This window comes from Anabrus simplex, chromosome 1 (assembly GCF_040414725.1).
Source record: "Anabrus simplex isolate iqAnaSimp1 chromosome 1, ASM4041472v1, whole genome shotgun sequence".
Taxonomy (NCBI): Eukaryota; Metazoa; Arthropoda; class Insecta; order Orthoptera; family Tettigoniidae; genus Anabrus; species Anabrus simplex.
The window spans coordinates 377,982,012-377,999,170 of NC_090265.1; the positions used below are offsets into that span (position 1 = coordinate 377,982,012).

Below are 17,159 nucleotides of genomic sequence, written 5' to 3' on the forward strand. Positions count from 1 at the left end.
GATAGCCGTCGTAAATGACAAAGTAGACCAAGTAGCCGAAGACGTCAAGGCAACTGTAGACCAGCGTATTGAGGCCATTGACTTGAAATTAATCCAGACGAATAAAGAGGATATAAGAAATTTAGGTATGACTCGGGAAGAAACGCCTAGGAGTATTGAGGAGGTACAGGCAGACTTGAAGGAACCAAGTGAAAATATAAAGGCGGATGCGAAAGACTCGAACAAGAAGTTAGAAACAGTAGAGGTTATACTGGCCCGTCTACTTGAATATTTTACTAACATGAAGTCTCCTAAATCAGCGTCACAAGTAGTTACGCATGTGGAAAACCAAGTGAATGTCGTAAACCATATCCAAGAGAGTAGACCGGATAGGGATGTTTCGCAGGCAGTCATACAAGAGAATGATGGGCAAGGGTTTGAAACCATACTAAACCAGGATAGTAAGAACGTGGAACAGCCTAGCTACCTGTACGTAAAGTGGAATAGACGCCGTGATCCATGTAGGAGGAACCAGAGTCGATGTCGGGAAAATTCTTACCAAAGACGCAGACGCCATCGTAGAAATGAAGCCGATAGAAGGTGGAATAATTACAAATCCAGACATTCTGATCTATGGCATGGGTCTGAAGAGGAAAAAGCAAAACCTAAACGATTTGGTACCAATAAGAAGAAGAGGCCTAAGATAAGTAGAATTGATGAACGTTCAGACGAGGATGCCAGTGATGAGGATTATAGTCCGTCAAGAAAGGCTAAAGCAAATGCGAAGAAGTGTAAGCCAGCTGCTAAAATGAAGAAGATGAGGATGGTGATGAAGAAGAAGGGTAAACCAGCTGCTAAAATGAAGATGAGGATGATGATGAAGAGGAAGGGTCAGCCAGCTGCTAAAATGAAGAAGATGAGGAGAATGATGAGGAAGAAGAACGGTAAACCACCTGCAAAAATGAAGAAAGTCAGTGACAACGATAGTAATGAGGACAGGGATTTGAACCCAGAAACTTCGCATTTTGAGGTGAATGCAAGTTTGTCGAGAAGTTGGAAGGACAAACCACCTAACTTCCAATAAGTCAACTACAATTCACTGGAGATCTACCCCGCAACCCCGAACTCCCCGAGTAACCGAGAACTACCAGGAAGCTGAAGGCATCAACTAACATCCGCACACCAGAAGATGACCAACTGCATAAGAGAGAGGAAAGGAATTCACATTCAAAGGTCATGTTTCAACAGACGTCAAAATTATAAATTTTGCCATCTGGAGTATTTAAAGGAAATTCCTTGTCACTGTGCGAAAGGAATTCGTGTCTTGGGGGAAATATGAACCCATGACCTTTGTGCCCTAAGAACATTATGCATAATGTAACAATTAAATTAAAAGTTGGATTCTTGATAGCATGGATTTGACACGTGACGAGGGGGTGATTACCTTCGGTCCCACGCTCTGGGGTACGTGACGTCAACCACACGTGTCGACGGCGGAAGAATCTCAAGTCATTTTTATGAACTATTTCAAAGCGCGTGTACATGGCGTGACCACGCCAAGTCAAAAAAATATAGTGCCTATCAAAGGAGGTCAATCATCTCACAAATCGAACCCGTAAAAATTTTAAATGTCCATGAACACTACCGCCAGAAATGTAGCAAGCATGTAGTCACTTTCAAAACTCTTGAAATTACAGTTTAGGTAAGTCAGAAAATTTATAAAAATTTTCTTGGCGGCAAAGGGAGAGATCCGAAGAGAGGGGGTAACTGCTATAAATATGAAGGGACGCCATGACGAAGCTTCCTTCTCCGGCATTTGTGATACAAAGCGGACGAAAAATTGTTGAGCTGCTCTGCGAAATCAAACCAACGAAAGTAGACTGAGTTCAACTGCAGATTTTAGCCATTGCGGCTAAGTCTTGACTCCATGACGAGATAGTTTTCTTGAGTGAAATAATTGTAACAGATAGGACGGTCAAAGTACTGAATAAATTCTAATGTGATTGAGTAATTCGTGTGCGGAAATAATTGTAGTCCATCGTGTGCGTTCAAGCAAACGAGTGAAGGGTATTTTCCTTTTTTTTATGCTTTATTCCAGGAAACCTGAAGAAACACAATGATATGTACAGCCATGAATGTAAAAATGGCTAAATAAAATGCCAGGGTCGCAGGTGAGCCCTAAGACGAATACTGGCATGAAGACATGAGGTAGGTGATTTTCCATCTTGCTACCTCTTATATCCTGTCTCGTGATTTCTTAAAGTGTATTTGAATGGGGATATACGACGCAGTGGTCACCCTACTAAGTTTTGTAAATGTGAGTGTACTGCCTATATTTTGTGATGTCAAAGTAAGATGTTCATTCGACGTAAAATTCTTCTGTCTGCAATTTGACGTTAATAATAATAATAATCCATGGTCACTCATTTTCAATCGAGTGGAAGCGCGCTGTCGGGTGAGGCCATAGGGAGATGAATTTGGTCACGGAGAGAAACGTTTTTATTTAATGCCCATTTTTAAACTGTGTCTGACTGACAATAAAAGATCTAGTAGAATGTTTCAGTCATTTCTCGTAAAAATCAAGTTATTAAATACGATATCATTTATGCGAAGTTATTCATGATTAATGCATTGTGCGATATTAGACGTTGGGATTTCTAGTGGGGATTTTATTCCAGTTCTTGGTCGATGATAATTGTGGAGCTGGGAAACAGAGGTTAGTTTTGTGATCAGGTTGGACCTGTCATTGAAGCCGGGACACGGAAGCCCGAGGAGTGTTTTATATGAGTTGAGATGAGATGTGCGAATCAGGTTAGAGTCCTGTCATTGAAGCCGGGATATGATAGCCCGAGGAATATTTTATAATGTTGAGAATGGAAAGGAATTCATAGAAATCCATAGCGGTATAATTGGCGACGCGTATAATTAGTGTGGGCATCTTGAAGCATATCTGTGCATTTTGTTGGTTAGAATATCGTATTTGTTTAATCATGTCGGCAGAGTTTAAAGGGAGCATTTTGAGAAGTCAGTCAGGTAGAACGAACCGGGTGGTTTATGTAACTGCCAAGCGAGCATGGGGTGAGAGACCTCAGCTATGATAACGCGAAAAAGAGTGGAGTTGAGATTGTACTGTAATTCTCGGCCAGGGGAAACGTTAAAATGCTGGATTTAGTTGAAAATTCATAGCCGGTAATGATCTAAGTATTGTGAAATACTGTAAATGGGGACGTAGTGAACATTTGAAATCACGAACTTTGAGTATAAGGAACAGAGTAACCCAATTTCAGGGTTGTCCAAAATATAGAGCGATGGTCGTGACGATCGGTTTGTCTGCGAGGGGTGTGCAAAATTCAGTCATGACGAGATATGACATCGTAATTATATGGCGAGTTGTTTGGTTTGTACGTAGATTATTATGATATCCAAGTGTTAATAACGGTTAGGACTAGATTAGATTTTTAAGCATGATATCACGAGATAGGATATATGTAGCTGGACATGAATTATGTAAAAATTCTTTTCCAGCCAGATAAACATCGCAATATTGAACTCACATCACAGCTGCGTAGGAATTTGTGAAGAAACCAGAGTCCGCGGAGATAAAATTTACTGATCTTTAACATTTCGTTAAATCATTTAAATTTATTTAATTATTAAATTCAGTGAAACCGCATTATGAAATAACTTTAATCAAGCGAATAACTTGGAGATGCATTCTGGAAATTTTAGTTTGTTTTCTGGGGAATATTAACATGTAAAGTAACGATTAAGGGGACATATCCGAAGGAAATGGATTTTACTGCCACAAAGTTTGTGAGCATTGCTATTGTTGTAATTATTGAACTTTGGTTGGTTGAGCAGTGAATGTGCTGGGGATAGTAAAGTGGAACTTTGGTCATCAACCGATGTAACTTAATTGTGTTTAGCCTTCAGCCTAGAAACTTGGATGGTCAGGGGGTCATCAACCTCAGTGACTTAGATTAGGGCCATATGCCATTGTAGCATCATTTCTTTGCGGTCATCATCCACAATGACTTTAAAGTAACTTAGAAGATTAGATGTCGGTCCATGACATAGACGCAGGTCACATCGATTCAATTAAGGGTCCATGCCGTAGAACCACTGTGTGGCACACACCAATTGGACTGCCTTAATTATACTCAGAGTCCAGAGTTCGTGTTACGAGGGCTGGACCATAACGAATCACTATGATGGTACATGTGGTCTCACATGGAAGCCGAATTTAAGGATTTCCAGACTTTCCTTTCTTAAATGATTAATAATTGAGATAATGGTTTCTAGTAAGAATGCCCATCAGGCAGTTACGTTAAAGTCTCACACCAGTGTTCTGACGTTTATGTAAAAATGATTGTGGTGTCCAGTGGACACAATTGACTATGACACCGTTGACATAGTAAATTACTTCAGAATTTTCCTGAATAAATAGGAATCTTTTAAACAGACCTTTCATTCCAGTAGATAGATTAGAATTAATGAAACCTACCTTTACCTCAGCAAGTGACGAAGAACCCGAAACGACCCAAGAGACAGATCTCATGAACTTTGCTGATAGGTAAGGAAGGTAGGTATCCCTCAATATGGACCTAAAGGGTTCATTAAATACATACATACATACATACACACATACATACATACATACATACATACATACATACATCTGATAAACTACCCTTGTCCATGTACTTTCACCCGTATAGCCACGCACGGTATTTAAATAATGACCAATCCGTGGATCTCCTGGTAATTTGTTAGCGGGTACTTGGGGGTCTGTGGACCAGATATTGAGAACCACTGCCCCTTAAAGTATGCAACACTGTTGTTGCTTTTTGGGGATATGCACGTCTCTGGGTAATGACTTAACATAATAATTTACTACTACAAGGAGAACTAGAATAAACATGGAATGAATAGGTGCTTAATATGTTCTTTACTTACTCGGATGGAGAACCTTCTGTGCTTTGGAGTGACTGGCGCAGAACGAGCTGTACAGCTTGAAGTGGTTCACGTAGTACAGGAATGCGCTTCCCACGGAGAAAAGCACGTTCTGAAATATATATTGTTTCATTAGCAATTGGCTATCCAAATAAATCTTATATCAGCCCTAAGGGTGATCTCCGAATCTGCTCGTTACAGTAGTCTCACAAACTCGACCTAATGTGGACTGAGAGGGTATCGAATTGTACGAGCTCGTGCAAGAGCTACACAAAACTAATTTAAGGTTATATAAAAATACAGAAAGCTTTTAACACATAGAGGCAGAAAAAATGTACAATTTATTTAAAATGTAATAAAACAGCTTACATGTGCATAAAACTGTTAGTCTTTAACGCACCCAGTTTCATTTCCATAGTCATATTGTTTTCTTTCCCCTTCTTCTCATTCAATCTGAAAATTTCCCGCCCTTAGAAATGGCAAGTCGTTCCACATGAAGTTTAACTGAAAGAAATTCGTGCAGGTACTCTATGCCATTCCACCTTTACAATTCATTTTTCGGTGGCCCGCCCCATATAATGTCCAGCAAAAATAAAAAGGAAAGCACTGAGTGAGGAGTAATTTAAGCGAATAATAGGTAGACATTTCCCACACAAGTCACACTTGTCACCAGAACTTTCAAGAAAAGTATCACATACCCTCCAGTTACTGGGAGGTGATTGGGTTTCTTTTCGGTGCACGAGGATCTGTCACAAAATTTTCGGTTCATTTCTTCCTTCGTTTTAGCATTCCTGTTTCGTTTCTGAAAGATGTTTGCTGACATGTTTTACGTAATTCATTGTCAATGGTAAATCACCATTTTTACGGTATATGTAAAGCAAAATAAAGTTTTCCTGATCGGGGATAGCTGTACAACAGTGGAATTTCAAAATAAAAACAATATATAAGCTCATTTTATCTCAAGGTAAATAGTGTGAAAATTATTATAAATTTGATGTTATTACCGTTCTTCTAGGGCAGATTCGCCTCCGTAGCGTAACGGTTAGTGTTATTAGCTGCCGTCTTCGGGGGCCCGGGTTCGATTCCCGGTACTGCCAGAAATTTAAAAATGGCAGGAGGACTGGTATGTGGTTGAAATGGTACATGCAGCTCACCTCCATTGGGGGTGTGCCTGAAAAGAGCTGCACCACCTCGGTATGAGGACACGAGTTTACCTTTACCTAGGGCAGATATCCCTTGTGGCGATGATGACATAGGAAAAGGCTAGGGGCGAGAGGGAATTAAGCCCCAGAATTTGCCTATGTGAAAATGGGAAACCATGGAAAAATCTTCAGGGCTGCCGACAGTGGGGTTCAAACCCTCTATCTCGCGAATGCAAGCTCACAGCTGCACGACCCTAACCACACGGCCAGCTCGCTCGGTATTGGTATATGTGACTATCCCATATTGGTACCACATTTTCACATATGTTGTTTATAATGCTATAATCAATATTAATCAGTGTTTCAGATACCAAGAAGAATTCAAACAGGAGAGTAAATGTCTAAGAAATAATTTCAACCAGTAAGTTGCTGCATACCATCCATCTGTCTGGATTCATTTTTTTTGCTAGGGGCTTTACGTCGCACCGACACAGATAGGTCTTATGGCGACGATGGGATAGGAAAGGCCTAGGAGTTGGAAGGAAGCGGCCGTGGCCTTAATTAAGGTACAGCCCCAGCATTTGCCTGGTGTGTAAATGGGAAACCACGGAAAACCATTTTCAGGGCTGCCGATAGTGGGATTCGAACCTACTATCTCCCGGATGCAAGCTCACAGCCGCGCGCCTCTACGCGCACGGCCAACTCGCCCGGTGTCTGGATTCAAGCAACGATCTTTGTAAAATGGCTTAAACACTTCATAAATTTCGTCCAACCTTCAAAAGAATCTCCTGCCTTGTTGATTCTGGATGGCATTACAGCCACAGAAGCAATATTGAAGTATCTGAGTCACAAAATTATTTCTGGCTAACTCACACCACCACATTCGACCTTCAAACTGCAGCCTCCAGGGAAGACAAAAAAAATCGTGGTACCGTTGGAAACACGCCGTAGTGAGGAGATTCGGCAATCACTGAGTAAACGGTTCTACGACTACAAAGCGGGGGCATAAAGTAGTAGGTTCTATAGTGATATAATCGCTGTACAAAAACTGCTTGCTTAGCAATACTGCGAGGCATCCTGCAGGCCTCTAGACCAGAAAAATAAACAGAGTAAATTGATATAGCGAGAAAGAGGTGATTAATCGAATCACACAACTGTGTCGGTTCGATCAATGGGTAGTCAGTTGATGACGAGCTTTACGAATTTGGGCAGTACGGAACAAGATCTACATGCTTATTCTGTGACTCTAAGTTTTCAAATGACTCAAGGGTAAATTTTGCGTTCAGTGCATCCTGTGCGAAAGTGTGAGCCCACGATGATTGTGTAGGTCAAGATAATACAGTCTACGTTTGTGATTATTCTCAAACTGAATATATCTTCAAGTGTGTTGGTACTCATTGTATGAAGTTTAGGTCAATAAAACATATTTTTCAACACTTGATAGCACATTCCACATAATAATTACTATGCAATTTCTTTTCATAAGTATCGCATATTCAAACTCCCTCATTATTATTATTATTATTATTATTATTATTATTATTATTATTATTATGCTAGCGGTTTAATGTCGCTCTAACTCAGGTTTCTGGTGACGATTGGATAAGAAAGGGTCAGGATTCGGAACAAGTGACAGTGGCCTTAATTAAGGCACGGTCCCAGCATTTGCCTGGTGCGAAATTAGGAAATGATAGTAAATCTTCAGCGTTGCGATAGGGTTCGAACCCACCATCTTCCGAATGCAAACTTCTACGTGACTCGTGCTACGCACCCAACTCACTGGGCATTATTATTATTATTTCATAAGGTTCTATCCGAAAACGTGAATTTACATATGTGCATTCTATAATTTGTAACGTAACTGATTAAGTCTGAATTAGTGAGGTAGATGTCTTGGTCTGACTAAAGAACTCTTTTAGGGTATCAATTTAAAATTGGAGAAATGACGAAAAGCACAGATGATTGCCGGTGTTTGGAGTATTCACCAAACTGACCAGTGTCTTAACACGTACAGGAAGCGTGGTTGCTCATTCGAAAAGTCTCGAAGTAGTTTCTTAGAGGCAAAAAAAAAAGCAAAGTCATCTCCGTACAGGCTATGAAGGCCCTTGGAGGGGTGGATGGCTTCCACCATTCGTAACCTTGGCACGTAATGGGGTAGAGTGGTTAGCTCTACGCCCGGCCGGCTTTGCCCCCAGGAATTAACCTGGTACTCATTTTTGGTGTAGGATGAGTGAACCTCAGGGCCATATGCACCTCCGGAAGTGGAAACCTCTTTTCTTAAATTTTACGACTTCCTGACTGGGATTCGAACCCATGCCCTTCCGGGCGAACCGAGCACGCCTTTACCGCCTCGGCCAGGCAGCCCCTGTTTCTTAGAGGGCCTTTCATTATTCATTACAAAGTTCGTTAGTTCTGCGCCCTGGATGAGTTCACTTGATGGTATGTAAATATATTCATGGCCCACACAAGTCAGTGTGGCGCACTAAAGTGTTTTGATTAATGTGCGCTCCTGGTCATTAAATTAATCTGAAGCAATTAGTTGAGGCAATCAGTTTGGGGAGAAGAGAGATTACAGTATGGCCTCAAGTAACCAGACATCTCTCTAATAACAGAATTTCTTAAGACAACAGCCCGGGGCGTCGTTAGATTAAAGCCTAGGCTATGTTCTGCGAACCCAGGCATCTGGATCCGAATCTTGGCATTCAGCCACTGGGAATGAATTAACAGTCCAAATACTAGCGAAGGTAAATAATTTATTGTACCACGTAGGAATAAAATAATTGTATCATGTAAGATGCGGAACAATGATTTATTATATTGTACGTGAATGTGTAATATAGGTGTTCCGTCCTTAAAACATCAAATAATGAAAATGCACTAAAAAGATAAGGTAAAACATGAATGGGAGCGCTTATAGGTACGTCCAATAAATCATTTTAATAGAGAAATAAAGATGTGTTGCCCACACCAATATAAAAATAAAACACAGTCTACTAACTCTAAACAATAAATTATCCTCAATATACCGGTATCGAGTTTTCTATCTTTATAGAAATGCTGGTCTATTTTATATACCTGGCGTGTCGGAACTGATATGAGCAGCTATGGCATGAGTTATAATACTGCGAGTTAGACGGTCGATACATTGGGTGTAACACTCGATTTACCAACCTAAACTAAGTTTCGACTCTTTCAGTAACGGAGTTTGTTAGGCGCTAGCCTGCTGTGCTCAAGATTATTGGTTGACTTTCAAAGGTCCTCAAGTGGGAGGGATCATGACCAGAAGACTTACTCGCAAATAAAACAGCTCCTTCCACGGTAAAACTGTGGTAGTCTTATGTGTAATCGATTGGAGTCATCTTGTGTAGACGAATTTATTCTTATACGTCCGGCTCCGTGGTCTGAGATTCGATTACCGGTCAGGAATTTTAACCTTCATTGGTTAACTCCTTTGGCTAGGGGACTGGGTATTCGAAGCGTCTTCAACATCGGATATCATCCTATAGGGCGCAATTATCACAGAGGCGCAGGTCATTCATGAGCTTCAACTTGAAATACCTGCACTGGGCCACTCTGGAAGACATTATTATTATTATTATTATTATTATTATTATTATTATTATTATTATTATTATTATTATTATTATTTTTGACAGGCTGAATGGCTCAGACGGTTGATGCGCTGGCCTTCTGAGCTCAACTTGGCAGGTTCGATCCTGGCTCAGTCCGCTTGTATTTGAAGGTGCTCAAATACATAAGATTTACTGGCATTATAAGAATTCCTGCGGGACTAAATTTCGGCACCTCCGCATCTCTGAATACCGCAGAAGCAGTTAGTGGGACGTAAAGAAAATTATATTATTATTATTATTATTATTATTATTATTATTATTATTATTATTATTATTATTATTGACAGGCTGAATGGATTAGACGGTTGATGCTTTGGCCTTCTGAGTTCAACATGGTAGGTTATATCCTGGCTCAATCCGCTTGTATTTGAAGGTGCTCAAATACATCAGAAATACTGGCATTAAAAGAACTTCTGCTGGACTAAATTTCGGCACCTCCGCATCTCTGAATACCGCAGAAGTAGTTAGTGGGAGGTAAAGAAAATTACATTATTATTATTATTATTATTATTATTATTATTTTCTTTTTTTGCTAGTTGCTTTACGTCGCACCGACACAGATAGGTCTTATGGCGACGATGGAACAGGGAAGGGCTAGGAGTGGAAAGGAAGCGGCCGGGGCCTTAATTAAGGCCCCAGCATTTGCCTAGTGTGAAAATGGGAAACCACGGAAAACCATATTCAGGGCTGCCGACAGTGGGGTTCGAACCTACTATCTCCCGAATACTGGATACTGGCCGCACTTAAGCGACTGCAGCTATCAAGCTCGGTAAAAACATTATTATTATTATTATTATTATTATTATTATTATTATTATTATTATTATTATTATTAAATATTATTGGTATTGCTATATTAAAAAAGGGTGATTAGACATTAGAGTATCATTTCTATGCGTGTACAAAGTGCTTACTAATATATGCTATTGATTTCACGTTCCACTAACTACTTTTACGGTTTTCATATACATCAAGGAGCTGGAATTTCATTATTCAGGAGTTCTTTTACGTGACGTAAAATCTTCCGACACCAGGCTTACGTATTTCAGCATCTTCATATACCACAGGACTCAGCTGGGATGGAACTAAACAACTTGGCCCCAAAGCGTCTGACCGAGTCTGCCGGCCTTCTTCTTCTTCTTCTTCTTCTTCTTCTTCTTCTTCTTACTGGCCTTTATTCATGTCCTTTAGGTCGACAATACATATTAATTTATCCCATTTTTTCGAAGGGATGCCATTCGTGGAACTCAATACTCATTCGTTATTGATCTGTATTTAGGGCAGTCGTCCAGGGGGCAGATTCCACATTTGTTGTTTTCCTAGCCTCTTGTTAAATGATTGCAAAGGAATTGGAAATTTATTGAACATCTCCCTTGGTAAGTTATTCCAATCCCTAACTTCCCTTCCTACAAACGACTATTTGCCTCAATTTTTTCCTCTTGAATACCAACTTTATCTTCATATTGTTATCTGTCCTGCTTTTAAAGACACCACTCAAACGTATTCGTGTACTAATAACATTCCACGCCAACTCTCCACTGACAGCTCGGAAAATACCACTTAGTTGAGCAGATCGTATCCTTTGTCCCAAGTCTTCCCAGCGCGAACTTTTCAACATCTTTGTAACGCTACTCTTCTGTCGGAAATCACCCAGAACAAATCGCGCTGCTTACCAGTTCTTCAATCAAGTAATCCTGGTGAGGATCTCACACACTGGAACCCCACTCTAGTTGAGGTCTTAATAGAGATACGCCCTCTCCTTACTACGACCCCTCAATACACTCATAACCATGTGCAGAGTTATGTACCCTTTATTTACAATCCCGTTTATGCGATTACCTCAATGAAGTAATACGTAGGTAATTACAGTGATCCCCATAAGGAACTTTCACCTCATCAACGCAGAAATTACAGCTGAGAGGACTTTCCTTTTTTACCGAAATCATAACCTGACATGTAATCCCTTTTATCATCTTGCTGTCAATCTCACTAAATTGTTGAGGTTTTTAGTTGCCCACAATCTTATAACTTATTCATTACTCTATACAGTATAACATCACCCGAAAAAAGCCTTATCTCTGATTCCAATTCTTTACTAATATCATTTATATACCGAGTGGTTCACCAGCCCCTTATTTTTTTGGATAGAGGCAACCCAAATAACGCGTATAACTTGAAGATCCTTGCGCCAAATAACTTGAAATTTCTCCTTATGGTCAAAAACGCTTTTCCCTACCTGTGTGTCATCACTGTAAATTGATCCATTAACCTAGCAAAGCAAAAACTACTATGCACAATTCCGCGCCAAATACTGAGGACCATTATGCAAACATGTGATTCAGTGCGCCTTGAAATAACACAGGTACCCATAATACGATGGAATTAATAGGTTATGACACGTGCTCTGTAACGTAAGGAAGTTAAATGAACACTGTAAACCTCCAGTGAAGACTTTAAAACGTTTGTTTATTTTCAAGGTGGAACGGCCATATTTAAGTAATAAACCTCTAGCAAGCATCATGTATGTTGACTTCGTGGCTGAATCGGTTAAAGTGTGTAGCAGACGATGTGTGGGTATCGGCAGCGTAGTGATTAGAATCCAGCATAAGGCAAATTTTTTGAACTACAGAGGTGCTCGATGTCAGCGGGGATACATTAATAATCAATATTTTTTGCTGTTGGTTTTAAGGGGTGCGCTTTGATTTGGCGTCCTTCCCCTAAGTATGGGTGGGGGAAGGACTGGGAAGGAAATCGGCCTTGGTCTTTTATTAAGGTACCGTCCCGGCATTCACCTGGTGGTGAAAATGGGAAACCGAGGAAAACCGTTTTTAGGATGGCCAGCATGGCCGATCCACAACTTACCGAATCCAACGCACACAAATAATAATCCACACCTACCAGGTCACATCACAGCACTTATTCATTTCCTCACGATATATTTCTGTAAATAGTACGTTGAATTGTTGCTAATTTATGGAGGAAGTACGGTCGAAGTAAAATGTATTGCACGTGCTTCGTGTTCATTTAACATTTTACCATTGTAAAAAGTTAAATGAATACTGTAAAACGGTCAACATTTTGAACAATTGTTACTCTGATTATGCATGGTACTCTGCTTCCTACCTACACACCATCACGTCGTAGTCCATCCTGGTTACGTAATATCGGATAAAAAAGGTAATTTTCAGGACCAAAGAATATTTCATTCTTTGGAAAAGGATGACATGCGGCCATATTACAGTCACTGTAAACGGCGTTAATCGAAAAAAAGTGTACTAGCCTGTCCCTTCGTACCTACTAACATACAGCTTGGCTGACGCAACAGCAATGACGCGCGTGTTTTATCCACCTTAGCTACCACAAGCATCGGTGCATTTCTAGCACGTTGTAGTCCTTATAGATATTTCCTGTCCGAACGTAAGATAGTATTATTCGAAGCGGTTATCGTTTTGCACATTCATTATAGTTATTAGAAACAACACTGCCGTTAATGATTTCTACCATATTCGCGAGGATTTTATAGACGGTATGGTTGTACTAAGGTCATAAAAGAGCTAGTAGTTTTCGGATGACTATGTTACACGCGTTAGTTGGGTTATCTACCTCCGAGATAAGTAAGGGGCTGGTGAACCACTCGGTATATAAGAAAACAAACGTCCAATTATACTGACTTGAAGAATTCCCCTCTTAATGATATGTCTAATAAAATCAGAAAGAATGCTTTCCCAAAGCTTACATGCAATTCTTGTCAAACGGACTGGCCTGTAATTTTCAGCCTTATGTCTATCACCCATTCCTTTATAAACTATAGCAACTTTCCATTCATTTGGTGTAGCTCCTTCATGCAAACAATAATCAAATAAGTACTTCAGATATGGTGCTAAATCCCAACCCATTATCTTTAGTATATTCCCAGAAATTTCATCAATTCCAGCTGCTTTTCTAGTTTTCACTTTTGTATCTTATTGTAAATGTCGTTACCATAGGTAAATTTTAATACTTCTTTAGAATTTTTCACCTCCTCTACCTAGACATCATCCTTGTAACCTAAAATCTTTACATACTGCTGACTGAATATTTCTGCCTTCTGAAGATTCTCGCATACACTCCCCTTGTTCATTAATGATTCCTGGAATGTTCTTCTTGGAACCTGTTTCTGCCTTAAGGAACCCATACACACCCTTACAATTTTTACTAAAAACAACCCTATGTGGAGGGATTTATTTAGTGATACGTGTCTCCCAAGTGTGTTGTTTACATGAAGAAGTGTGGATTACGGGGATTAGCCGGTCCCAAGTTAGATGAATTCACCATGTATGGCTAGGAATCCCCGATCCGACCAGGAACCGAACTAGGACCCTTTGAATCGACGGATGAATTATGAGGGCTAGAGTCGAGTGTTTACCGTAGGCCTGTGCTGGTGGCAAAGGGAGGACTTTCTGTTAGCCACTCAGCATTTTCAAGGTATGTTTCGCGTTGCAAGAACAGAAAACAACCAATTTATTTTATTCTATATCATTTGTCACCGATATGTCAAGTAAGGAATTAGATCCAGTTAATAATGATAAGAAGGATTACGATTCTTAGATAACGCCTTTTTAGATAGGTTTTCAGGTACCTTCCATGACAGTAAGGAGAATGCCGGTTCGATTCCCAGGCAGACACACTATTTCCCCCTGCAGTACAGTGGCATATCTTTAGTGTTTTTCTTTGTATATTTCTCACCAAGGAAATTATGTGTGTACAGTTGTTTGTTATTGTTTTGTGTCTCAGTTCAGATATAAGCTCCGTCCTCTGGTCGTCTTTGTCTTCTCGTTTGTTGAGTTTTGTTTCGAGTCCAGGGCCTGAATTCGTGTTTTATTGTGTTGGATGTGTTTTTCTGTCATTTGTTTAGGTGATTTTTTCTTTTGGCGGAATAGTCAGCCACTTGCGGTGCGTTTCATAGAATTTGTGTTTTGTGTGCAATGTTTTGTCGCATTATTTGAAATTGGCGTAATTAAGCACTAGTTTTTTTGTGCGCGCATTCGCTGATCATTACAAGATAGTTTTGAAGTTATTAATGTGGTCGTTGATGCTAGACGACTTATGCGGCGAAACCTAAAAGAGAAAATATATTAAAACGGTAAATTTTTCTTGAAGCGGAATTTCACCGTAAAACTTGAAGACGTTGTGACTTATTTCTGTACAAGGTTTTGTCCACTATGTTCATGATTAGTGTTTGTTTATTGTTGATAATTTTTCCGTAACGAGGTCAATTAAAGATTAAAATGGATGCCTATTTGATTTGCCGTAATATGGCATTTTTATCTATCTTCCGCTTATTGACCTTTAAGGTAGATTGCAAGTTTATTTTAGACGAGAACGTAACTGCGATCTGATGCGCCGGAATCTACAAGAACTGCAGCGGACGAAAGTGCGTTTCGGAACCCGCACGGTCGATAGGGGCCATTGCTTGCCCCTCTATTCAGGTTTTCTGGGCTTTGGAATGGGGTAGCTATGAACCCCTGACTAAAAGAGTCCCACTAATTTGAACAGAACTTGCATGTATTTAACACTTGTATAAAACACGGTTGTACAACATAAATCATACAGTACATATCTTATTTCTCACATCATTCAGCATCGTGCAATAAAAAAGAGATAATTGCTGTAAATGTGCAAATGAAAATGTAATTGTTTTAAACTATGTGAAAATTTCAACTTGATTATGATTTCTAAGTACAATGCACGACAGACGTTACACGTAAGTAACTCTAGTGCTTACCACATCTTGTTTTACATTTTTGTTACCAGTTTAACATTACAGTAATGTTTGAAGGCTTTCGGCGACAGAGTCTGTGACTGGGAAGGAAGCAGCCGTGGCCCTCAATAAGGTAGAAAATCAACTTTTCCAGAGTGAAATAATACTGGTCCCCCTCTGTGGTGTAGTGGTTAGTGTGATTAGCTGCCACCCCCGAAGGCCCGGGTTCGATTCCCGGCTCTGCCACGAAATTTGAAAAGTGGTACGAGGGCTGGAACGGAGTCCACTCAGCCTCGGGAGGTCAACTGAGTAGATGTGGGTTCGATTCCCACCTCAGCCATCCCAGAAGTGGTTTTCCGTGGTTTCCCACTTCTCCTCCTGGCAAATGGTACCTAACTTAAGGCCACGGCCGCTTCCTTCCCTCTTCCTTGTCTATCCCTTCCAATCTTCCCATCCCCCCAAAGGCTCCTGTTCAGCATAGCAGGTGAGGCCGCCTGGGCGAGGTACTGGTCATTCTCTCCAGTTGTATCCCCAACCCAATGTCTCACGCTCCAGGACACTGCCCTTGAGGCGGTAGAGGTGGGATCCCTCGCTGAGTCCGAGGAAAAAGCCAATCCTGGAGGGTAAACAGATTAAGAAGAAGGAAAAGAAGAAGAAGAAGAGATAATACTGGAAGAAAACCTACATTCAGGACATGTAAATAAAAATTGAGGAGTGTCTGTTTACAAGGTGTTATTTCCACTTTAAGAATAGTATTTCGTCCACATGCACTGAAGACCGAAACTGTGTAACTTCTTGTGTAAGCATACCCCTCACAACATGATCCGGGTCAAAATGTCCTATATGTATCGTGAACATGGGTGTGCCGTTCGGAATCACCGAATGAAAGTCGGGAACAAATAAGACTATTTTCTTCGCATTAAGGGTGGTAGGAAAGATATGTCCATTCAAAAGGGCATCTTTTTGTGGGTTTTCTTTGACGTACTGTATTTAAAGTATGAGAGCTATATCGGACACGGATACTTGTTAGCTGGAAGGTGCACCTTCGGTCGCAAAGACACCGTATGACACAATGCACTCGTAGTTTGGATGCACCTTGCTGTGATCACTGCACGTCCATACATGTGTGATGGTAGAGTAATACCATTGCGTACTAATGGTGAGGTAGACGTCTCTGTTGATATTTTTTGGCAAGCTAATTTAATGCGTTAGTTTACCTATGTAACAGTCAATATGCAATGATCATACGCAAACATTGTGGAGTTACTGATTGTGATTGATTATAATAAGCTGTGGTGACGTTGTGGAGGAAAGGACTGTGATTACATTGTGGCGGTCGAGTTAATTAGTGTAAAACTTATCCCAAATGGTTATAAAAGTAGGTAAATCTATGATTTATTTGTTCTGTTTTGTTATGTGCTATTTTCTCATTCACATTCAAAACGGGTTATTTCCGATATGTCTAAACGAAGAAGCTTTTTATGTGGTTCCCAATCAAAAGGAGCTATTTCTATTTTGTTTATATTTATACTAGTCCGCCTCTGTGGTGTAGTGGTTAGCGTGATTAGCTGCCACCCCCGGAGGCCCGGATTCGATTCCCGGCTCTGCCACGAAATTTGAAAAGTGGTACGAGGGCTGGAACGGGGTTCACTCAGCCTCGGGAGGTCAACTGAGTAGAGGTGGGTTCGATTCCCACCTCAGCCATCCTGGAAG

The 17,159-nt window shown here is 40.4% G+C and overlaps 1 protein-coding gene across 1 annotated transcript in view; it reads right to left on the bottom strand.

Moving 5' to 3' along the window:
- Positions 1-17,159, bottom strand: part of LOC136856812 (protein still life, isoforms C/SIF type 2) — a 560,067-nt gene that overhangs the window by 74,389 nt on the left and 468,519 nt on the right. The window contains exon 13 of the mRNA XM_067134934.2: positions 4,936-5,044. Coding sequence (XP_066991035.2) covers positions 4,936-5,044 — 109 coding nt within the window. The remainder of the gene's footprint in view (positions 1-4,935; positions 5,045-17,159) is intronic.